The sequence below is a fragment of the Balaenoptera acutorostrata genome, chromosome 2, assembly GCF_949987535.1.
Source record: "Balaenoptera acutorostrata chromosome 2, mBalAcu1.1, whole genome shotgun sequence".
Taxonomy (NCBI): Eukaryota; Metazoa; Chordata; class Mammalia; order Artiodactyla; family Balaenopteridae; genus Balaenoptera; species Balaenoptera acutorostrata.
Genome location: NC_080065.1, coordinates 14,880,458 through 14,904,954, shown reverse-complemented (window position 1 = coordinate 14,904,954; position 24,497 = coordinate 14,880,458). Strand labels below are relative to the sequence as shown.

Sequence of the window (24,497 nt, the reverse complement as noted above, 5' to 3'; positions counted from 1 at the left end):
TGAATTATCATCTGGGTGACATTTATCGTATCTTGAGGTTGAAAGCATTAAAGGTTCCCACTCACTGCAAGTACCTGGTAAGAGCAGATCTATTGACATGTTTCGGGGACTATCTCAGGTGTTGCTGAGTTATTGTGCTGAATATTTAACAGTTTTCAGGCTTCTACAGATATGCTGAAGTAGCTGAGAGTTTGTTTTCTTCATCTATTCCTTGGAAGGCAGTTCAAACTAGAAAGAGATGAGCCAGCATAGACCAATAGTTAGGAATCGAGGTTCTGAAGTCAATCTGGATTCAAAGCGTTATCTTTGGGCAAATTACTTTACCCTTCTAAGCCTCAGTTTTTCATTTATAAAATGGATGAATAATACCTCCTGGATTAAAGGCTTAAGGTAGGAAGTAAAAAGCCTGCTGGAGGCTGCTTTAAGAATTGCTTCCCAAATAGAATAAGTGATGAACATTGAAAAAAAGTTAACAGTGGATAAACGGTTCAGGAAATGTATAAGTAGCTGCTAATAGAACCATCAACTTTAGGTGTTTCATGGAAATTGAAAAGATATTACAGAAATTGTGGAAAAGTATTAAATGAAGAAAGGATTATGTAGTCCAATGGGAAATGTTGAGTTTAACAAAATTCACAAAGACTGTTGGGCTTCTTACTTCCATCTTGCAATTTTCTGAGAAACATTACTATTAATTGTGACTGTCAAAGAAGGGAGATATTGTGTACAGTGTTATCCAAACTTATCCACCCAGGGACCATTTTTCTTATAGAATCTCTTGTGGCTTGTATTTCAGTGTAAACACCTTGGGAAACAGTGATCTAATGACCAAGTAATACCCACACGCACATTACAAAGATGAGCTTAAAAACAATTGTATTTAAGAAGTGCATTAAAGTTGCTTTCTTATAATTAATTATTATTAATACTAACATTGCCATAAAAGGTAGGGTGGAAGTACTATCAGTCTTATTTAAATATGGTAACATATGAACAAAATACTGACACAATTCAACATTATACAGCATGTAAATTTCAATGGCGGACCATGAGTTTCTGATCACAAATGCTCGTTCTAATAACAGCTAGTTAATTAATCAGAGAAATATTGATTGATCATCTTCTATATGCCAGGTACTGTTTCAGGCACATTGAACAAAGCAGACAACATTCTTGTCCTTTAACTTGCTCTTAAGTTCTTTTTCTCTCCTTCTCAGTCATATTTTATTAGATTAGGAATTTGTATCTATGGAGAGATTTCTTGCCTGTTCTATTCTTATTATGTTTTGGCTGCTTTACTTGCCAGGCTGCTATTGGAGCCCTGCAACTGGACCCTAAATAAAAGTAATCATTTTGGATAAAAATGAGCTATTAATAGATATTCAAAGTGAGATATTATTTGGTTACTTCACCCCTATTTCGCTGCAGATGATGCTGGCTGAATATCAGAGAGTGAAGTCAAAAATGCCTCCCATTATAGAGCAACTGATGGTCCCTCATTTGGCAAAGGTGGATGAAGCTCTCCAGCCTGGCCTGGCTGCACTCACCTGGACATCACTGAACATTAAGATGTACTTGAAAAATGCTTTTGCAAAGATCAGTAAGTCTGTTTAAATGGTTATGATTTTTCAATTCAAAAGGCTGAGTTTTGGGGCTTCCCTGGTGGCGCAGTGGTTGAGAATCTGCCTGCCAATGCAGGGGACACGGGTTCAAGCCCTGGTCTGGGAAGATCCCACATGCCGCGGAGCAGCTAAGCCCGTGAGCCACAGCTACTGAGCCTGCGTGTCTGGAGCCTGTGCTCCGCAACAAGAGAGGCCGCGACAGTGAGAGGCCCGCGCACCGCGATGAAGAGTGGCCCCCACTTGCCGCAACTAGAGAAAGCCCTCACACAGAAACAAAGACCCAACACAGCTAAAAATAAACAAATAAATTAAAAAAAAATTGCCATCTGGTGCTTACATTAAAAAAATAAAAAAGACTGAGTTTTTAAGGTCTATTGTATAATTTCTTATAGATGTTGTGATATAAATAATGGAACAAGGAGTGATATTCTTAAGCTGTTCACTAAGGAATTTTACCAAGTATATGAAGTCATTAATTTCCTGGAAACTATATATATTCACTATTTAATTTTATCCCCAGAGGCTAACTACATTTTAAAATTATACTTACTGTTGGGCATTAGACTTTAAAGGAACTTCAGAGTCATTCAGCTTTTTATATTAATAGGTTAGTATATTTTGAGACCCTGATTTGAAAGATGTGATTTGGACGCAGCAGACTGCTGAACAGCAGGATATATGGGAAAAGTTTAAGCAAACATTTTTTCCTAATGAGGGATATAATACACTTTAAAATATATGTAAGGTGGTATATTCCATTAAATACAATTTCCCAGAATGTGTACAAGTATGCTGCAAAGAAGTCTAGGCTCAGATAAGTCTGGGAAATCCAGGTTAAACAAAGGCAGGCAGGCTTCTCTTCTGGAGGACTTTTCAGAGCCCTTCATATGCCAATATTTAGTGGGTCTCCCAAAGTGGGCTCCTGTAGGTGGCATTTCCCAGAATTCCTTGGCTGCTTACCAGGAAAGCATATTAACACCTTGTAGACCCTCTGTGGTGGACAGTGGAACACAGGTTGGAACTTGATGATAGAGGGATTGTTCTAGGAAGACTTAGAACATTCTCCTCTCCTACACGGTGTCCTCACCTGCTCTTCATGCCCTAATTCTCCCCGTGTTTTATACCCCAGAGTACGTCCCACTCCCAAGAAGACCACTCAGACTATTCTACCACACAGGACCGCTTTTTCCTGTGACTTCTGTTTTACATTGGGACTAAAGAATCTGTATTTTGGTTTCTTCTAGTGGTTCTATCTTTCTCCCCATACTGACTGCAAAGGGCTTGAAAATCAGGCTCTTTCTTATGCTTTTGTATTACTCTGAGTTGGGTTTGTACTAGACACCCAGACACATATGGATTCATAATTGCAATAGTTTTATACAGTTAATCTCTTAACATTTCTTCTTCTCCGTAACCCCTTTCCTACCCTTTGATCCCATCACCTCATTTCTGGGTCACTCCTTCCTGAGCCTCCCTTCTACATACCCCTCGTGATAACTCCTTTTATTCTCTCTCTCTTTCTCTCGTATTTGTGGCTGCTGAAGTAGTGCCTATTCTATTTATAGCCTAATTTTTAAAGAGATTGTCTTATTAGTATGTTTTCACTGTACTTTCCAAGTAACTTAGAGCTCAGAATGGTCCACCTGTTTACTTTACCAGGTTCACTATACTCAAGAATATTTATAGGTACTGGGCTGGGTGGGGTAGAGGAGGGAGGAATTTATGATTGAACCCTCTTACCCTCTTTGTTTTGCTTTGTAGATTTGGGGACTAGATTCAAAGATAAATTGTGAAGGGGTCTTTGGATATGAATGAGATGTGTTTTAGGCTCATTACAATTTGAAGGTTGAATAATATAAAATGCATGAACCATAGCGTTATAAGAATGGAGAAGATCCTCTGGGATGGAGGGGTGCTCAGGGGTCAATGCCAGCACAGGAGGAGGGGGCCATGTGAATATGGGCAGATTCACAGAAAGCCTCCTGGGGGAGATGTGTTTGAGCTGAATCTTCAAGTTTGAGTCAGAGTAAGGCAGGCTGAGAAAGCTGGGAAACTGGTTAAAGAAAGAACAGTGTGTTGGGACTTCCCTGGTGGCGCAGTGGTTGAGAGTCCACCTGCCAATGCAGGGGACACGGGATCAAGCCCTGGTCCAGGAAGATCCCACATGCTGCGGAGCAACTAAGCCCATGTGCCACAACTACCGAGCTTGCGCTCTAGAACCTGCAAGCCACAACTACTGACCCCACGTGCCGCAACTACTGAAGCTCGCGTGCCTAGAGCCCGTGCTCCACAACAAGAGAAGCCACCGCAATGAGAAGCCCGTGCACTGCAATGAAGAGTAGCCCCTGCTCGCCACAACTAGAGAAAGCCCATGCGCAGCAACGAAGACCCAACACAGCCAAAAATAAATAAATAAGTAAAATTTAAAAAAAAAGAAAGAAAGAACAGTGCGAGAAAACCAAGTACGAAACAGCTCTATGGAGCAACTTTAATCCTGATTTTGCTACTGAAATTTAATCATGTTGGGTTTTTTTTTTTTAAACAAAATGCTTAATCTCTTTTATTCGCTTTTATTTTTTTCCAAAGAGGCCCTGGAGTTGCTGATTGACAGGGTCAGTGATTTGATCGAGTTCCGCATCGATGCCATCCTGGAAGAAATGAGTAGCACGCCTCTTTGTCAACTCCCCAGGGAGGAGCCACTTACCTGTGAAGAGTTTCTCCAAATGACAAAGGTTATTAGAAGACTGATGTTTTTATTTAAATTTTGTTTTGTGATTCATTTTTCTATAAAGGGCATTTTTGGGAGCGTAAATTAAATTTTTTTTCTCTGCGCATGACTGGTCTGTGATAGACGTGATTCAAACGAGGAGCCTTCTGACGATAATTTGAAAATGAAGAGGAATGTACCTGAGGGGGTCACGTAGGCATGAAGAACAAATCATTTCTTTTCAGATCAGTAGGAGGGAAGTTGCCATGGAACACATTTCTCATTTCCCATAGTTTTTGAAGAATAGAGCTATTTTGCTGAAGAGCTTCTAATAAGCTAGGGTTAATTAATAAAATAATTGTTTTAAACAGCTTCTGGGTAGAATTTCTTCTTTAAACATTTCTGTAGAGCAGCATTTCCCAAACTGGTGTTCTGTGGCACACGGTTCTGGAGCCATTGCTGGGAAAGCTGGAAAAGGCGGGCTGTGTGTTCAATCTGCTTGGGGTAAATACTGTACGTTCCTTTCCCCATTCAGATTCTTTTCACATTAACGTTTTAGAATAAAGACCTTCAGAAGGGCTCCTGGGAGTGTCTAGTTAACTTTCTTTAATCCATTATTTCTCAAATTTTAATTTGCATTTTGATTACCAAAGTGAATGATTACCAATATAAAAAAATGCTTTCTCTTGAATGTGTTTACTTTTTATAATTCATTTATTCCTTCAATTTTTGTGGAGCTCCTATGTGAACCACTGTTTGGGAATAAAACAGTGAACAAAACTGATGCAATCCTTGCCATTGTGATGCCCACTTTCAAGTGGAAGATATAGAAAAACAAGCAAACAAAAAAAGCCAATAAACAAACAACATGCCAGATGATGATAAATTCAATGGAGAAGAATTAAGAAGATAGTGGAAGAAAGGAGTACCTGACAGAGAGTTGTGATTTTATGTTGATGGTCAGGGATGACTTATGTGATTACATCTGAACATAGGAAGTGAGGGAGCAAGCCATGTGAATATCTTTGGGGAAAAACATTCCAGGCAGAGGGAACAGCAAGTGCAAAGGCCCTGAGGCAGAAGCTTCTTATGGTAGAAAGATGTTGAGTTGAAGTTCATTGAGTATGTTCATATGCTGAGGGGGAAAATCAAGTAGAGAAGGAAAAAGGGAATGGTTGGTAAGCATAGTCTCTGGCGAAGCAGCAGAGTGTGACTTAGAACTCAGATTGTGTGATTATGTATTGCTTTTTAAAAAAATTAATTAATTTATTTTTGGCTGCGTTGGGTCTTCATTGCTGTGCGCGGGCTTTCTCTAGTTGTGGCCTGTGGGAGCTACTCTTCTTTGCGGTGCACGGACTTCTCATTACGGTAGCTTCTCTTGTGGAGCACGGGCTCTAGGTGCGTGGGCTCAGTAGTTGTGGCTTGCGGGCTCTAGAGCTCAGGCTCAGTAGTTGTGTCGCACAGGCTTAGTTGCTCCACGGCATGTGGGATCTTCCCGGACCAGGGCTTGAATCTGTGTCCCCTGCATTGGCAGGAGGATTCTTAACCACTGCACCACCAGGGAAGTCCCTATGTATTCTTAAATAGAAGAATAAACATTGCATTCACTGACAAAGGAGGAAAAGGGGTTAATGATGGAGGCTGACTTGTCTTCTGGATAAGGGCATGGGGTCAGGGCCATGTTGTGGCCTCCATTTGCTTTGTGCTATAGAAATCAAGCTTATTATCTGAGGACGATGAGGGAGGATGGTGTAAGGATTTGAAGATGCAAGAATTTGAGGACACAGCAGTTACGGGGCCTGGTAGAGAAACATGACTGGAGTCATGTAGAATGATCCTTGGGTAGCATTAGGGGCCTGCCTGAGTTTGGGGACCATGAATTTCCAGGACCAAGCACCTGCCTTGCCATGACCTGTGTGTGCAAGTGGAGAGGGTAGATGACCTGGTTCATTTGGGTTGGGCTTCTCCTGGGTAGGGCTGTGGAAACAGGTGATGGAGTAAAGGCTGTTGGCAAAGGAATGATCGATGTGGGAAATCATGTCCTTAGGGGAGGGTGTGTAGAGTCAGAGAATTTAAGATGAAGACTTTAAAAAATGTTAACAATCTCTCAGAGAACAGGGAGTTAGTTCATTGTTTATATGGAACGAGATAAGCAAGCTTCACAAACAAACGCCCTCCTGTGTTTGTATGTGATTTGCTGGTCAATAATAATAACAAGCACTTCTTGGGTACTTACTTTGTGACAGGCACTGTTCTTATCATTTTACATACATTGCCTTTTGGAATTCTCGCAACAATCTAAGGTAGGTTCTACCATAATCAGCATTTTACAGATGTGGGAATCAAGGCCCAAGATTTCCCAGAATCACACAGAGCTAGGATTTGAACCCAGGTAGTTTGGTGCCAGAGTCTATACTTGTTACTGTACTTGTTGCTGGACGGCGCTAACTCTATTCCCTCCCTTACCCAACCCCTGACCTGCATCTTTTTCGTAACTGTCTGTAGGCTAAGGATGGTGATTATTAGTTAAGTGAAGTTCTGAGCTGGGAGTTATTTTATACTTTATTTGATGATAAAGAAGTTTAATAGTTTCAGAACACATCAGAATCTTCCTGTTTTAATGATATCAAAATGCCATATGCCCTACAGCAGTGGAATGGACGTGAATGTCATGGGTAATGAGAAGGTAAATGAACCATGAAGCTAATGCTTGGAGTGGAGGGTCCATGAGCACATTAGAGAGAATCTTGAGATGAATCATGGTGGAACTTGGGATGGAGCTGGAGTCTATGACCTACTCACAGTCTATTGCTTTATGGGCTTGTTTTCCAACTAGGTGGTAAATCACTGACTATCTCTCTATCTGTCTGTCTGTCTTGATTAAAGTGCTCCAGTATATTCGTTTATGTTTGTTAAATCTCATTCTTGAGAAATGCATAATCCAGTTGGAGGCAGGGGAATATCTGAAATTAATTAGGGGTTGATGATGGACTGTTGGCAAAGGTGAAGAGAGAAGGAAGGCTGGCTAGAGCAGATTTATGTGAAATGAAGGAAACTTCATGGGAAGAGAGGCTGTTCATGACTTTTGGAGTTATTTCCTCCATTGCTGGAGAAGTAAGTGTAATTTTGGTCCATCTATGCTCCAGTTGGTTCTCTTGTCTTTAACACATTCCTTTACAGGATGCCTGGCCTGGGTTAGTGTGAGAGGCATGGCCAAGCATCGTTGGGGACCAAGATCTCATCTGGAGGCTGAACCTATGTGCCCTCAAGAGCTAGTTAAACAAATATGACACGGTGCTAATTTTTTTTTTTTTTTGATAGGACCTTTGTGTAAATGGTGCTCAGATATTACACTTTAAAAGCTCATTAGTGGAGGAAGCAGTCAATGAGCTAATAAATATATTGCTGGATGTGGAAGTTTCATCTAAGGAAGACAGAGAAAAAGTATCCAATATGAATAGTACTGATTCAAAAAATGAAATTTCGGGTAAGAGAGGGGGTAATGGAAGGGTCTTGTTTTTCTAGGACATTACTGAAAACTAAAATTTAATTTTCTACATGGCAATGAATTTCACACTCTAAAAAGACCCTCCCAATTTTATAAGGACATTTACAAATCTGAAATTATGATTCAGAGCACATTTTAATGATGCCATGTCATTCATTCCCATTACTTTTTGTTCAACTCTACAGGCATGTACTTTGCATTGGCCCTTGTTAGCTCTCTTTGCATTTAGGTCTAAATGTGTGTTTTTTCACTATCAGTAGAGTAGGATGGATTATGGATTGGAATCCCCACTGAGGTACGTCTACACCAGAGCAAAGGGTTTGCAGGACAGACGAGGACACTGAGAGGCTGAGGAGGGTCGCTGTTCCCCTGGGGTTTATGGTTACTGGTGGAAGAGAGAACCCAGAGAAGCAGCACCCAGGCGCCCAGGCCCTGTCTTTCTTTTGTGGCCACAGCTCCTGCCTCTCCTCCTGTTTCCGCACATCGAGGCGGAGAGGCCTCCTCAGACCGCCTGGTGCCCCGATTTCCTCTTCCTACCCTTTGATGGCCTCATTTCATAAGATGTGTGACCTTTGAGTGTTATTCAGCTTGCATGTAATTTATCTTAATTTTCTTCTCTTTAACTGCAGTAGATGGTTTTCTGTCTGTCTGTCTGTCTCTCTCTCTCTCTCCGTCCCCATCTCTTTCAATTTCTCTCATTGTGTAACAGCAAAAAGAGAAGAAGGACATTCCGACACCTTGACATCTTCTCTTAATGCTGGGGCGGGCCTCCTGCCTTTGATGACAGTCGCGAGAAAGAAGAAAGAGTCCGAGGTGTTACAGGAAGGAGCCCGCGAGTTGCTCTCTCACTTCAATCACCAGAACCTGGGTGCTCTGCTGAAAGTTACAAGGAACACGCTAGAGGCCGTTCGCAAGCGCATTCATTCCTCCCACACGACCAGCTTCCGGGGTAATGATCCCACACCATTTGCCCCCTGGCTGGCCAAGCCTGGTTGCTGGTTGTGTGTGTGTGTTCCTGTTAAATTTAAATAATAAAAAACCCCACCATTTCTTGAGTGCCTCCTTGTAAATTTAAATATTATGAACTTGGATTATCCCAACAATTCTATGAAGTAGACAGTATCATTCCTCTCATTTAAGACTGAGAAAACCGGAGTCCAGGGAGGTTAAGTAATTTGCTTAACGTCGCTTAGCTCTTGTTAATAACATAATAATCAGCATCACGTTTAATCTTTGTTATAAGGTGAAAACGTGTGAAATGAATTATTTTAATTAGTGAAAGAAAAAAATACATACTTTAAAAAGAAGATATCCAGAAAGATAATTTCACTGTTAAATTATTAGATTATTAGCCAGTCTTATAAAGAGAGAAAGATCTTATTAATGCCATGATCTCCAAAGCAGAAATTGTTTTTACTATTTTCGTGTCAATTTAGTACTTTCCAACTGAGTTCTTCATTCTCAGTACAACCATCTCTCCTCGGTACCATTCAGAGATAGGTGTTGCATTTCCCAGAGGGGCCATAAAAATCCATCAAATTTAGAGACATTCTGAAATTAAATTTTAAATTAAAAAAATATAAAAAATAAAGTAACAGTAATTAATTAAAATTGAAACAATAATAGGATAACAAAACCTTTTTATTTATTTTGCATATTGGCATTTAAGGGAAAGCATCTCTAATATTTAATTAAAAGTAGATGAATAAAAGTGGAAACATTAATTTTTTGATTGGTGGCATGGCTTATGTTTTATTTTACTTCAGAACGGAGGATAGTTCTTTTATTTGCCATGGGGATAATATTAGAACTTATCAATTGTTGATATGCTGAATATTGTCACGTCTTCCCCAACTTTATATGTTACAGGTATTTCCAACTGTATATATAGAGTTACATGCACACACATATCCATATTTAGACACCTATTCCTATATCCAACTTTAAAAACCCCTTGGGTATAGTATAAATGGTAAATTACACGTTATTTCTTCTCCACTCTTTAACCGCGCCCAGTGTGGATATACTCACGGTGGTAGGAAAGACATATGTTTTATTTGAAATTCCAAGCTGGCTGTTTATTCTGACTTTGGCTTGTTCCGATAGTTATTCTTGTTCTTCATTCCTTGCTTACTTATTCTACATTTAGTTTGTTGTATCCTGTTATTTGGGCAGTATCATCTTCAATATTTTAGGCAAGAGTTTATATAATTAAGTCTGACTCCATGCAGTGGGTTTCCTTTATGGAGAGTGTACCCGTAGATTGTAATCAGCAGAAAATGGCTTGGGTTCCACTGAACTGCTCTGTTACATTGAGCAAAACTAGATCCTCCATTAATTTTTATTCATTCATTCATTCATTCAACAAATACATACAGTATTGTCCAATGATATACCTATTATGTATTGTTCTAGGTGCTTTAATTTTTCTGGTTAAAAATGAAATAGATTAAAAATTTATTAACTAAATTAATAAACTTTAAATTAAAAAGATTAAATCCTCCCTGTTTTGTGTTAACTCAGACAGTAACAGTACCTCTAAACTGCAGCAGAAAGCTCTGCCCATTTTCCGGGCCAGCGTCACTCTGGCCATTCCCAACATCACCATGGCCCCAGCCCTGGAAGACATACAGCAGACGCTGAACAGAGCCGTGGAGTGCATCGTCAGTGTCACCAAGGGGGTTAGACAGTGGAGCAGTGAGCTGTTGTCCAAGGTGGGTGTGGGATGAGGAAATCATTTCATATGATTGAAATGAATCATATGATTGGTGGCGTGGTTTATTATGTTTCAAGGACCTATGACTGAAATGTGTCCTTTTCCACTGTAGAAAAAGATGCACGAAAGAAAAATGGCTGCTTTGCAGAGTAACGAAGACAGTGATTCTGATGTTGAAATGGGAGAAAACGAACCTCAGGGTAAATGTTCTTTTAGTTCTTTCTAACTAGTCATTCTAAATCAAAATATATTGAGCTAAAAGGTATTTTCCCTCCATGCAATTCTCAAATCAGATTAGATCGGAATATTAATCTATGAGCCAATTTCTAGTTTATAAAATATAAAGATCCATGTATTTTAATATCACCATCATGAATAGTGTATTTTAAATGGGTATCTCACAAGACATACTACGGGACAAGTAGGATTTTAGTTTCACAGTTTAAAGAGAAACTTGTCATCATCACAATGAACATTTCCTGACGTTTAAGAGCTATTTTGTATTTTGAGCCATTTTATGTCCTGTTTTGCTAACATGCTGTGATTTTTGCTGTAGATCTCATGGTTTTCATTTATATTCTGTAATATTAGGTAGCATATGACATCCAAGTTGCTAATGATATATGATAAATGTATCTTTTAAAGCAACCCTGCAAACAGCAGGGCGTGTGTAATTTTCAATTACTGCTCATATCCCCTGAGAACTAACCACAAGGAAGAAACTAAGACAAGTTCCTCTTTAAAATAGTCTGTTACTGAGGAGGCTAAAGACAGCTCAAAACAACTTTGTCCACAACTTACAATATTATTTATCTAAGCTAAAAATCATATATTAGTGTGTTAATTTCAATTTTTATACTATTTGGAACCATTGCTTAACTTCCTAGAATAGCTTAAAATTCAGAATTTTCTAAACTCGAAATATGTTCAATCATGAATTATGTCTTAAATTGAGAGAAAAAATGTTTAATGAAAAATTATACATATATTTTTGTCATGATAAAAGAGTTAAAAAAAGAAATAAGCTGCACCTTTTAAAAATAACAGCTTTGAGATATAATTTACATAACATAAAATTCACCCTTTTAAAGTATACAATTCAGTGGTTTTTAGTATATTCAGAGTTGTACAACCATCACCACTATCTAATTTTAGAACATTTTCATCACCTCCAAAAGAAACCCTGTACCTATTAGCAGTCATTTCTCATTCCCTTCCCCCAGCCCCTGGCAACCACTAATCTACTTCCTGTCTTTATGGATTTGCCTATTCTGAACATTTCATATAAATGGAATCATGCTACATGTGGTCTTGTGTAACTAACTTTCAAGTTCTAACTATGTTGTAGCATATATCATTTCTTCATTTCTTTTTATGTATCATTTCTTTTGATTGCTGAATAATAGTCCATTGTATGGATATACTACATTTTATCCATTCATCAGTTGATGAGCATTTGGGTTATTTCCACTTTTGGACTGTTAAGAATAGATAATGCTATGAACATTTGTGTAAAGTTTTTCCGTGGACATATATTTTCATTTTTCTTGGGTATGATAGTCATGCCCTGAATCATATGGCAACTTATGCTTAACATTTTGAGGAAATGCCAAACTGTTTTCCAAAGCAATTAGACCATTTTACCTTCCTACCAGCAATGTGTGAGGGTCTCTCTCTCTTTTTTTTTTTCCTTGTATCCTCACCAACAGTTGTTGTTGTCTGCCTTTTGATTATAGCCATTCTAGTGGGTGTGAAGTGGTATCTCCTTGCAGTTTTGATTTGCATTTCCATAAAGACCAATGATATTGAACATCTTTTCATGTCTGTATGTGTGGCTTTTTTTTTTTTTCCCCGTTTATATATCTTGTTTGGAGAAATGTCTATTCTTTGCCCATGTTTTTAAAAATTGGACTATTTGTCTTTTTATTGTTGAGTTGTTTATATATTCTGAATACAAATCCCTTACCCGATGTGTAATTTGAAATATTTTCTTACATTCTGTGGGTTGTTTTTTCACTTTCCTAATGGTATATTTTGAAGTATAAAAGTTTTAATTTTGATTCAGTCCAGTTTAGCTACTTTTTCTTTTGGTGCTTTTGATTGTGTATTTAAGAAACTATTGCTTAACTTAAGGTCATGAAGGTTTACTCCTACGTTTTCTTTAAACATTTTATATTTTTAGCTCTTATATTTAGGTCTGTGGTGCATTTTGAGTGAAGTAGGGGTCCAAATTCATTCTTTTGTGTGTGGGTATTCAGTTGTCCTAGCACCATTTGTTGCAAAGACTATTTTTTCCCAATTGAATTTTCTTGAGACCCTTGTTGAAAATCAGTTAACTGCAAGTGCAAATGTAAGCATTTATTTCTGCACTCTGGATTTTATTCCATTGATCTTATGTCTGTCCTTATTCCAGAACCCCACTGTCTTGATTACTGTAGCTTTGAAGTAAGTTTTGAAGTCAGGAAGTGTGAGTCTTCCAACATTTTTCTTCTTTTTCAAGATTGTTTTTGAATATTCTGGATCTCTTATTTCTGTATGAATTTTGAAATCATCAGCTTGTTAATTTCTACAAAAAAGATTTGTGATTTTTGGGATGTGCTGAATCTGTAAGTCAATCTGGAGACTATTGAAATGAAATTTAAAAAAACTGAAATAATACAAAGTATCTCCTCCAAACACAGTGAAATGAAATTAAAAATCAGTGATAGGAGATCTGGAAAATTCACTAATACATGAAAATTAAACAATACACTCCTAAATAACCAATGAGTCAAAGAAGAAATCACAAAGGGAATTAGGAAATAGTTTTACGATAAATGCAAAGGAAAACACAAAATGCCAAAATTTATGAAATGCAGCTAAAACAGTGCTTAGAGGGAAATTTATAGTCTTAAACACTGATACTAAAAAAGAAGAAATATCTCAAATCAATAACCTAGCCTTCTATTTTAAGAAACTTAACTTCAAGGTCACTGATTCTTTCTTCTACAAGCTAAAATCTGTTGAGCCCTGCAAGTGAATATTCATTTCATTTATTGTTTTTTCAACTTCAGAATTTGTATTTGATTCTCTTCTACATTTCTATATCATTATTGATACTCTCTATTTTTTGAGACATACTTCTCGTACTTTAATTCTTCAGATAGGGTTTTCTGTAGTTCTTTGAACATATTTTAATAGCTGATTTTAAATTTTCTCTAAGTTTAATTAGGTCCCATTTGTTTATTTTTGCTTTTGTTTCCTTTGCATTAGGAGACAAATCAAAAAATATTGCTATGATTTATGTTAGAGTGTTCTGCTTATGTTTTCTTCTAGTTTTATGGTTTCCAGTCTTACTTGTAGGTCTTTAATCCATTTTGAATTTATTTTTGTACATGGTGTGAGAAAGCTTTTGCACAGCAAAGGAAACCATCAACAAAATGAAAAGATAATCTACTGAATGGGAGGAAATATTTGCAAGTGATATGACCAATAAGGGGTTAATATCGAAACTATATAAACAGCTCATACAACTCAATATCAAAAAACAAACAACCTGTTTGAAAAATGGACAGAAGACCTGAATAGACATTTTCCCAAAGAAGACATACAGATGGCCAACAGGCACATGAAATGATGCTCAACATCGCTACTCATCAGAGAAATGCAAATTAGAACCACAATGAGATGTCACCTCACACCCGTCAAAATGACCATCATTAAAAAGAACATAAATAACAAATGTTGGCAAAGATGTGGAGAAAAGGGAACCCACTTTCACTGTTGGTGGGAATGTAAATTGGTGCAGCCACTGTGGAGAACAGGATGGAGGTTTCTCAAAGAAACTAAAAATAGAACTACCATATGATTCAGCATTTCCACTCCTGAGTATACATCTGGAAAAATGAAAACAGTAATTTGAAAAATACACACACCCCAGTGTTTATAGCAGCATGATTTACAATAGCTAGGAAGCAATCCAAGTGCCCATCAACAGACAATTGGATTAAGAAGCTGTGACACATATATACAATGGGCTATTAGCCATAAAAAAGAATGAAATTTTGCCATTTGCAACAAGATGGATGGATCTGGAGGGTATTATGTTAGGGAAATAAGTCAGACAGAGAAAGACAAATGCTCTATGTTATCACTTACATGTGGAATCTAAAAAATAAAACAGAGGAAAGAATATAGCAAAACAGAAACAGATTTACAGATTTAGAGAACAAACTTGAGGTTACCAGTGGGGAGAGGGAAGGGGGGAAGGGAAAAGATAGGGGTATGGGATTAAGAGATACAAACTACTATGTATAAAATAAGTAAATAAATAAGCTACAAGGAAATATACAGCACAGGGAATATAGCCAGTATTTTATAATAACTTTAAATGGAGTACAATCTATAAAAAATTTGAGTCACCATGTTGTACACCTGAATCTAACAGAATCTTGCCAATCAACTGTACGTCAATAAAAATTTCTTTTTGTCTAGTAATTCCAATAGTGGGCTTTCTCACGTATATTTCTACTGGCTGTTTTTGTTCCTTTGGGTGGGCATGACTTTCCTGTGTCTTTGCATGTCTCACAATTTTAATTTTTGTTGAAAACTTGATATGTTAAAGAGTATAATGTGGCAAATCTGATTCTTTCTCCCAGGGTCTGTTGTTGTTATTGTTATTACTGTTTTATATTGACTTTCCTGGACCAATTCTGTAAAACTTGTCTTCCCTGTGGACTGCACCACTATAGTCTGTGCTTGGTTAGTTTAGCAGTTAACTATGATTGCACAGAGATTTCCTTTAATGCTTTGAACCAGTAAGGCTTCCATCCTTTGCCTAGGGAGTTTGTGTGTGCACTGGAGCACCCTGAAAGCTCAGGAAGTTTTCAACACTGCTGTAGCCTTTATTTACTATTTGTGCAAGACCTCAATTCATGAGCCAGCATGAACGATTGGGACACTTTTAGGTCTTTCTTGGGCATGTGCACAGCTCTGTACATACACATGACCTTCTAGAACCCCAGGAATATGTCAGGGCCTTATAAGGCCTTCTGTGGACATCTCATTGCCCAGATCTTTAACTTTTTTGGCCACCCTTTCCATTGCCCCAATGGATATCATTGCCTCAGGCAGCTGTGAAGTTAAATGTCACTGATTTTTTTTTTTAATTGAAGTATAGTTGACTTACTTCATAACTAAGTGACTTATGTACTTCAACATAGTGACTTGGTATTTTTAGACATTATGAAATGATCACCACTATGAATCTAGTTACCATCTATCACCATACAAAGTTATTACAGTATTATTGATTATATTCCCTGTATTGTACACTACATCCTGTGACTTATTTATTTTATAACTGGACTTCTTAATCCCCTTTATTGATTTTGCCCATCCTCCTTTCCCCTCCCTTCTGTCAAGGACTAGTTTGTTCTCTGTATCTATGAGTTTGCTTCTGTTTTGTTCTGATTGTTTTTTGACAAATGCCTTGGGGATAGGGATTTTCTCAGTCAGTGGGTTCTGAGTCAGGTCAAATAAAGATAAACTGTTTGAATGGGGCTTGCCCAGGGAGCTTCCAGACAAGTCAAGTAGGGCCAATTCTATGGGGCTTCTTGAGGAGCCTGAAGCCCAGGCTGGTCCCTCTGGTGAATGCTACCTGCTGCTGGCTGTGGTTTTCACAGCCACGGTCATTGCAAAGCTCCTGTTTCTCGAGGCTGCCACATAGCCAGCAAGGGGCAGTGTATGTAGAACCAGTTAACATACGACAAAACTCACTGTTGTTACCCAAATTTCAAAATATTTCTCGAATGAACAATTCCTCGAATTGTTGCAAGCTTTGGTTAATGTCCGGAGTCCTGAAAAAATTATTATTGACAAATTTGCCCAGTGTTTTCAATTGCTTTTATAAAGAAGATTTTTTCAGAGGTCCTTACTTTACCATTACAGAAATTCACTCATCTTTTTAAAGCACATTCTATATACTGTTGATATAAATGTTTCTCTCTCTCTTTTTTTTTTGCTTTTAGATACCTTTGAGATAGCATCTGTGAACTTACCCATTCCTGTGCAAAACAGGAACTATTATAAGAATGTTTCTGACAACAAAGAGATTCTAAAATTAGTCTCTGTGCTTAGCACAATCATCAGCTCCACCAAAAAGGTAGGCCAAGAGGATCTGCAGCCAGGGTCTTTTGCTTTACAACAAGATTGAAGCTGAACATTAAAGCTTGTCCTTCATGTAGGCTGGGTCTCACCCGCTGTGCCCTCAGTGAGCAGCTTATGGCATCTTGTACGTGCTCAGCAAATGTTTGTTTAACTCAAGGTTTTTCGTTCTAGATTGCAAGGTGAAAGACAATTATTATTTCTGTGTTTTATATTGTCTTCTGTTTAATGCCTGTAAACTTTTTATGTATTTATGTAGTACAGGTAAGTCTATTAAAAAATTCAAGATGTCTCAAACCCCAAGTCAGACTGGTGCTGCAGTTCAGAGTCAGTGATGCTGGAACTGACTTGAATCATTTGAAATAGAATAAGATTTACACTCAGTTCTTTATGTTTGTGTAGTTGGGCAAATCTTATAAAATAGATGAAAATTTATGTATATTGTGTATACATGTGTGTATATCATGGAAATAAGATAATACTGAGAATATCAAAAATATTTTCAGCACATACTTGTACTGGACATGGATGTAAATTCAGGTTAATTTTTTCTTCCGAACTGCTCTTCTCTCAACTTTCCCTTTTCTGTTCCGGCAAATCTGTCTTTGTGGTTAAAAAGACTCAAAATCCTGATGTCAATTTCTACTTAAAAGAAAATATTCACATTGGCACTAAGACCTCCTGACTCTTTAAAAATGTTTCTCATTATTGAGGGAACAGTTGTCACTCAGTAAATATATCTTTTCTATTATTACTCAGTTTTGATAGAATGAGTTTCATTTGTTTGAAAGTGTTTTGAAAAGCTGCCTTTGCTGTAACCATGTGAGGAAATATTAAGTTTAATTTTAATGTATTCCTGAGGGAACTGGAAGCGTTTGCATTTATGCATTTTCAATTTTCCTTTCTTAATATCTTGAAGGTCTTGTATTTAATTTTGCCCTAGGGACTGCGTTCACATAATTCAATTTAACAAATATTTGTCTAGTGCTTAGTAGAGTATTCTATGATGATAATAAACATTCAAGTATGCTTTCAAATGTCTCAGTAATCATGGAAAATACAATAAAATAGATCAATAATAAAGTCCATTACTTTCTCTGAATATAAGCAGCCACTATTATGAAAATCCAAGGGCAAGACAGAGTAGTTGAAATTAATGTACTGCAGGCAACAAGATACTTATGTCTGTGTCATTGTTGTTGCACTTGCCTTTATATTATGTGAAGGAAATGTATAGATCTTAGTCTTCCATAAGATAATAGAAAGGGTTGGCACTTAGAATAACTTGAAGGACTTTATCCAGATTGATAGGATGGCCAGATTGTTTCTGGAAGACTATATGCACACTTGGTCATAGTGCTAGACATGGCTCTCCACAGCCATAGACCCTTCTGAATTTTCTGTGGTTGACCCTTCCTCGACTGCAGAAACTCCTCTGACCCCAGCCCCTTTCCTCTTACAATAACTGGTTGGATCAGAATATAAACCTGACCTACATTCAGCACATCCATAGTTTGGCCATCAACTTATAACACTGCCTGGCTTGAAAAGATGAGCTGGACCAAACAATCAAAATAACCATGGCAATTAAAATAACTTTAATATGTGGTAGATCAGCTACATACTACATACTACATACGTAGTTCAGGTAATTTTTCCTTTAGGCTTTAGGTTACCTCTGCTTTCAAAAGTTCCAGTTTAATAAAGATTGACTCAGATAAAATAAATGAGAGTCTAAAACTTAGGGTATGTTCTTTTTTTTTTTTTTTAATAAATCTATCTACTTATTTATTTATGTATTTAGGCTGCATGGGGTCTTTGTTGCTGCGCACGGGCTTTCTCTCTAGTTGTGGCAAGCGGGGGCTACTCTTCGTTGCGGTGCGCGGGCTTCTCATTGCGGTGGCTTCTCTTGTTGCAGAGCACGGGCTCTAGGCTCATGGCACCCGGGCTCAGTAGTTGTGGCTTGCAGGCTTCAGTAGTGTGGCTCACGGGCTCTGGAGCGCAGGCTCAGCAGATGTGGTGCACGGGCCTAGTTGCTCTGTGGCATGTGAGATCTTCCCAGACCAGGGCTCGAACCCGTGTCCCCTGCATTGGCAGGCAGATTCTTAACCACTGTGCCACCAGGGAAGTCCCAGGTACGTTCTTTTTTTGTTTGTTTGTTTGTTTTAAATTGATTAATTAATTAATTTATGGCTGTGTTGGGTCTTCGTTTCTGCACGAGGGCTTTCTCTAGTTGTGGCAAGCGGGGGCCACTCTTCATCACGGTGCACGGGCCTCTCACTATCGCGGCCTCTCTTGTTGCGGAGCACAGGCTCCAGACGCGCAGGCTCAGTAATTGTGGCTCACGGGCCCAGTTGCTCCGCGGCATGTGGGATCTTTCCAGACCAGGGCCCGAACCCGTGTCCCCTGCATTGGCAGGCAGATTCTCAACCACTGCACCACCAGGGAAGCCCCAGGTACGTTCTTAATATTATAAACTCTTGGGTGTTGAAAGAGCTCAGGATTCTGGAACTTTACCCATATTCAGGGATCTTTGATAATCTGTAATTCATTCTCCAAACCATCATACATTTGTGAATATGTCTAGATGCTGCTGCAATGCATTCTGGGTGTGCATGTCAACATGTCAGCCCGTGCCAGGGTATCAGGTGTAGTTGGGACAAGCGGGGGCAGGCTTAGCTTTCTGCATTTTAGTGGGTGTGAAGTGTCAACACTCATTAATCCTGAGGTTTCAAGGGGCATCTTTAGCTGCACGTGGGGAGCTAGAGTAAAGCTACTGCTTGGCTTGGTACGGGTTGGTGAAATTTACTTAAAATAATCAGACCATTTAGAATGCTGTTGATAATGCTCTATTCTTTCAAATAATGCCACTTTTCTCTCTATCTCAGTTGAAATTTTTTTTTTCTCATGTAGATGTAACTCTGAAATTATAATGTAAGCCAATAGAAAAAGTTGACTACCAAGAGGTATAAACATTAGAAATGAGGAGACAAATTTTAATTATTTGGAGATGATATGATTATCTATCAAGTAAGTCCAAAAGCGCTAATCTAAAAAAAAATATGGCCCAAGAAGAGTTAAGTTGTAGTCAGTTGAAAGGTAACTATAGGCATTTCTGCTGTAATGCAATAAACATATTCCTGAAAAGCCTGTTTTGCAAAGTTGCACATATAATAGGGATTATGAGAAAAAAGAGCTTGAGACAGACACGCACAACCTAGGAAATTCTGTAACCAGAGTAATACCCAAAACAATAACAATCATAGTAAAATATTAACCTGTTGAACAACGCTATAGTCAGTATAGAACTTTACATACTATCAAAAGGTGAAAGAAACTTGGTAGAAGTTGTAACAAGGTGTAAGAAACAGTTGAAAATACTGAGTTATGGAAACAAGGATAAAATATACAAAGATCAGGTCTAACTGTGCAAAGAACATTCTCAAAACAAAGTGGAGAACAGATTAACCCAAAAGAAAGAAGAGACAAAAAGCATTGTGCCCCTCTTTGGTTTGCTGCTTTAGTGGGTACAAAATGAAGTGCTAGGAAAAACAGCATTTGACAATGTGACCTTCCCGTTATATTGACATCATTCTTTATTTGCCAGTTGCGAGAAAGCCAATTCATCTTACAGAAGCACACTTTGTAACAAAGCGGACCATTTGTTAAAAAAACAGTTTTAAAAAAAACTTATATGCCATCCATACAGTTATAAGGATAGTGGAAAAAAGATCCTTTTTACGATAACAACATCATTGAAAAATACCTAGGAGCGTACATGATGAGAAGTTTGTAGGGTCTTTATGAAGAGTTCTCTAAAACTTAACAAGGAATTAAAGAAAAAGAGGTGAGAAGATTTAGAAACACATGGGAAGATTTAATATTGTATGGATTTCAGTCCTTATCTAATATATTTATACATTTTGTGTGATTCCATGCAATCTTTCAATGGGGCTTGATGCTGGATATATTCTTTTTATTTATTTATTTATTTATTTATTTATTTATTTATTTATTTATTTATTTATGGCTGTGCTGGGTCTTCGGTTCGTGCGAGGGCTTTCTCTAGTTGCGGCAAGTGGGGGCCACTCTTCATCGCGGTGCGGGGACCGCTCTTCATCGCGGTGCGCGGGCCTTTCTCTATCGCGGCCCCTCCCGTCGCGGGGCACAGGCTCCAGACGCGCAGGCTCAGCAATTGTGGCTCACGGGCCCAGCTGCTCCGCGGCATGTGGGATCCTCCCAGACCAGGGCTCGAACCCGTGTCTCCTGCATTAGCAGGCAGATTCTCAACCACTGCGCCATCAGGGAAGCCCTGGATATATTCTATTTGTCCCTCTAGATCTAATCTCCACGCTCTGACCTTAGGGAACAAGTCAATGGGTTTCCATTGAGACTTCCAGTAGATTTCACCAATGAGAGTCTTGGAGAAGTTTGTGCAATGGGAAAAAGTGACCTCAGAGTATTTTTTTCCCCCATAGCACCACCCTCTCTGTGGCATGATTTGAGCTGTGTTTTTTGACCTAAGGTCCAGCTCCAATCAAAAGGGCCTGGTCCACAAGAGATTTTACGGACTCGCTCTCTCTCTCTCTCTCTTTTTTTTTCCTGAGAAACTGTTCCCCTCTCTTTTTGGTAGGATGGTACCAGTTACATTGTTACTAGTCCCAGGTTACTATTTACACTATTGTATCCAGTTCCAGTCCTGTGGCATTTTCAACTAGTCACACGGTTCACTAATTAAACATTTTAATAAATCCATGGGAACCACCAGCAACTGGCAAATGTTCACTTATATCACGATGCCGTTTCTGATTCTTCCTTCTCTACACAAATACGTTATTTGTATTCTAGGAAGTTATTACATCCACCGACTGCTTCAAACGCTACAATCACATTTGGCAAAAGGAGAAAGAAGAAACCATTGTGACGTTTATTATGAAAAACCCCTTGCTTTCTGAATTTGAATCTCAGATTCTCTATTTCCAAAAACTAGAGCAAGAAATTAACACTGAGCCTGAGTATATCTGTGCGGGTACCATTGCTCTGTACACAGGTTGGTTCGTTTTCTTTCAGACAGTCATAAAAATTCAACGTATTACTCTGTCTCTTTACCTAGATTAGTATTCCAGAGAGTTCTAGCTATCTTAAAGATTGACTCTCCTTTTATTGGCCTCAAGCTTTAAGACCAACTTGTAGATTTGTTTTTAATTTCCTTCTGCATAATTATTTATTCTGGACTATTTTGAACACTCTGCTGCTAAACCTTTAAAATAAATGCTAATTCAGACAAGGGCTAAGTCTGTCATGTTTGGAATTAAAATGTACCCTTTCTTTAATAAATAACAATAACAAAGATTTGAGGCTTAGCTCCGACAGTTTTGATAGGTACTGTTTTTTTTTTTTTTCCCATTTTGGAATGTGTTTTGAATTGTTGCAAATAGGCTTTATAACATGAATGAATATATAATGATTGGGAAAAACTAATTTTTTTTCCAGTTTGATTTTTCATGTGTTAGAGGGCTATCAGCTGCAAAGTATTTACTGTTGGTAAACCGTTACACTGGGTCTCCTTATACTGGGTCAAGTTTTTCAAACTGAATGGTGGACATGTGGGTTTTACAGCTGACTTGAAGTTCACCTTGACCGCTGAGACGAAGGCCTGGATGGTTGTCATTGGCCGTCACTGTAACAGAAAATACAGAAGTGAGATGGAAAACATTTTTACACTTGTTGAAGAATTCAGTAAGAAACTGAATCGCCCAATTAAAGACCTAGATGATATTCGAATTGCTATGGTGGCCCTGAAGGAAATTAGGGAGCAGCAAATCTCCATTGACTTTCAAGTGGGACCTATTGAGGTAACTGATAATCACTTGTTCTATAGACACATCTCCATATGTTGGGCTCTATTAGATGAACTGTTGACCAGATCTGGACTGGAATTACAAATGGCCGCTAAACCCAAGAACAACGATTTCAGTAATGATACCTAACCTGTAGGGTGCCTCGTGTGGGCAGTTCTAGTCCTTTACACAGCATTTAAGGTGTTGAAGAGCAGAGCCTGAGATGAGGATTTCTGTGTAAGTGGTTTACTGCTGAGTGCTCATGGGAGAAGTAGAGTGAATGAAACAGAAAAGGATGAGGTTGGGGGTGGGAGGAAGCTAAGCCAGGGTGTGATCTTAGCTGTAGACTAACTTCAGCCTGATCCCACAGGGAGTGTTCTGGAACATGAGTTGTACCACACAGTTGGCCCCATTTTGAGGCAAGGGGGGACTGTCTTTATTTCCGCAAATCAGTTGGTCATTGACCATTATTTCCTCATGAGGAGGCTCCTATCAGCTGAGGACAATTTTCAAGGGAAGAAGGCAGCTTGATTCCTATAGCCAACACACCCAACAATCTGAGTTGCAAATACCAGCTGATAAACAGGACCTGGATGGGGCACTGACAGTGTCCATTCATGGGTTTACTCTGTATTAGCTCGTTTAATACTTCCTACAACACTCCACTTCCAAACAAGGAAACTGAGGGTCAAAGAAATCACGCAGTTTGATTAATGTTGCACATTACTTTTGTTTTTATTATCATACTGTCTTTTCTAGATGCAAACGCTTTATCAGGAATGGGTTACTATATTCTTTTAAACGAGACTAGTATAACTGTAACATTAGAACAATTCCAGTTATAGAAACATTATCTTTTCATCACACCATGACTTAAATGTCTGGACTTAAACTCTGATGGTCAGGATCCTACTCTTGTCTCATATTTTCTGCGCATCTCTTTGAATTTTGAAAAATTTCAAATTACTGTGAAAATGGCAGAGATGACTGAAGGTCTGCACCTCTACTGTGTTGGGTCAGGGAAATCACGTGATCCACTGTGTTCTTCTTTGGAATTGGAACATCAAGGCAAAGACCTCCTACTTGGACCAGGGGAGTTTGGAGAAGGGGTTTGAAGAGGAGGTCCAGCAATTGCCAACCCTTTCCCCCTGACGTGAGAGTTAAGACAAACTGTTGTCAAGTAGTCAAGCTCAAGATGCAATCTTTAGTACTGATAGAACTTATTTGGAAGACCTGATTTAGTGTTCAGCTCCCATATTCCCATTGTATATTACTTTCCCCATCTCCCCACCCTATTCACCCACACTATGGCCTTGTGAGTACGAAGTCCCAGAACTGTACTTAGTCATCCATCAAAGGCAGCATTGGAAAGCTGCAGGTCTCTGTGTTACTTTGTTGCTTTGATTGGTACTGGGGTGCAGACTGGAGGCATGCCTTCAAGGAGAAAGAGGGAAGAGGAAGAGAGGCACTGGGCTATGCTTGCCCAAATCAACAATCTTTTCCCCAAATCAACAATCAGGTGTTCATTCTATGTCTTTGGGGAAGAGTAATGGTGGGAGAAGAGGCCAGGGATATTTAGGAAAAATCCTTTCTCATGAAAACCAAACTTTGCCTTATTTTAATCTTCTAGACAAGAGAATAGTCCAGGATTTCGTGTCCTGAGGGCAATAACTTGGCTTAGGCTCTGATTCAAGAATGCCCTCTTATGTCTTACTGTTGGAACCTTTTACCAACAAAGTGAAATAGGATAGAGTTAAAACTCTGATTCATTTTGTTATTCTAAAATTAGCAGTTAAATTGTTTTATGTTTTTCATTTACTTTATTTAATTTTGTAGTCTTCAAGTACAATTTAGGGGCCTAAGTAAACGTACCTTTTATTTGTATAATGATTTACAGTTTTCAAAATGCATTTAAATTGATATATATTTTTTGATATTCACGAAAATCCTGTGAAGCAGC

The 24,497-nt window shown here is 38.5% G+C and overlaps 1 protein-coding gene across 9 annotated transcripts in view; it reads left to right on the top strand.

The window, feature by feature from the left end:
* DNAH5 (dynein axonemal heavy chain 5) overlaps positions 1 to 24,497 on the top strand; it is a 312,149-nt gene that overhangs the window by 136,447 nt on the left and 151,205 nt on the right. For 8 of the 9 annotated variants that reach the window (XM_057539913.1, XM_057539912.1, XM_057539910.1 and 5 more), the window contains 9 exons: positions 1,429 to 1,600; positions 4,209 to 4,354; positions 7,651 to 7,816; positions 8,547 to 8,786; positions 10,361 to 10,551; positions 10,666 to 10,753; positions 16,562 to 16,695; positions 21,546 to 21,747; positions 22,317 to 22,552. In XM_057539913.1, coding sequence (XP_057395896.1) covers positions 1,429 to 1,600; positions 4,209 to 4,354; positions 7,651 to 7,816; positions 8,547 to 8,786; positions 10,361 to 10,551; positions 10,666 to 10,753; positions 16,562 to 16,695; positions 21,546 to 21,747; positions 22,317 to 22,552 — 1,575 coding nt within the window. Of the gene's footprint in view, positions 1 to 1,428; positions 1,601 to 4,208; positions 4,355 to 7,650; positions 7,817 to 8,546; positions 8,787 to 10,360; positions 10,552 to 10,665; positions 10,754 to 16,561; positions 16,696 to 21,545; positions 21,748 to 22,316; positions 22,553 to 24,497 lie in introns of those variants that run through there. The other variant, XM_057539916.1, reaches the window with a different exon arrangement.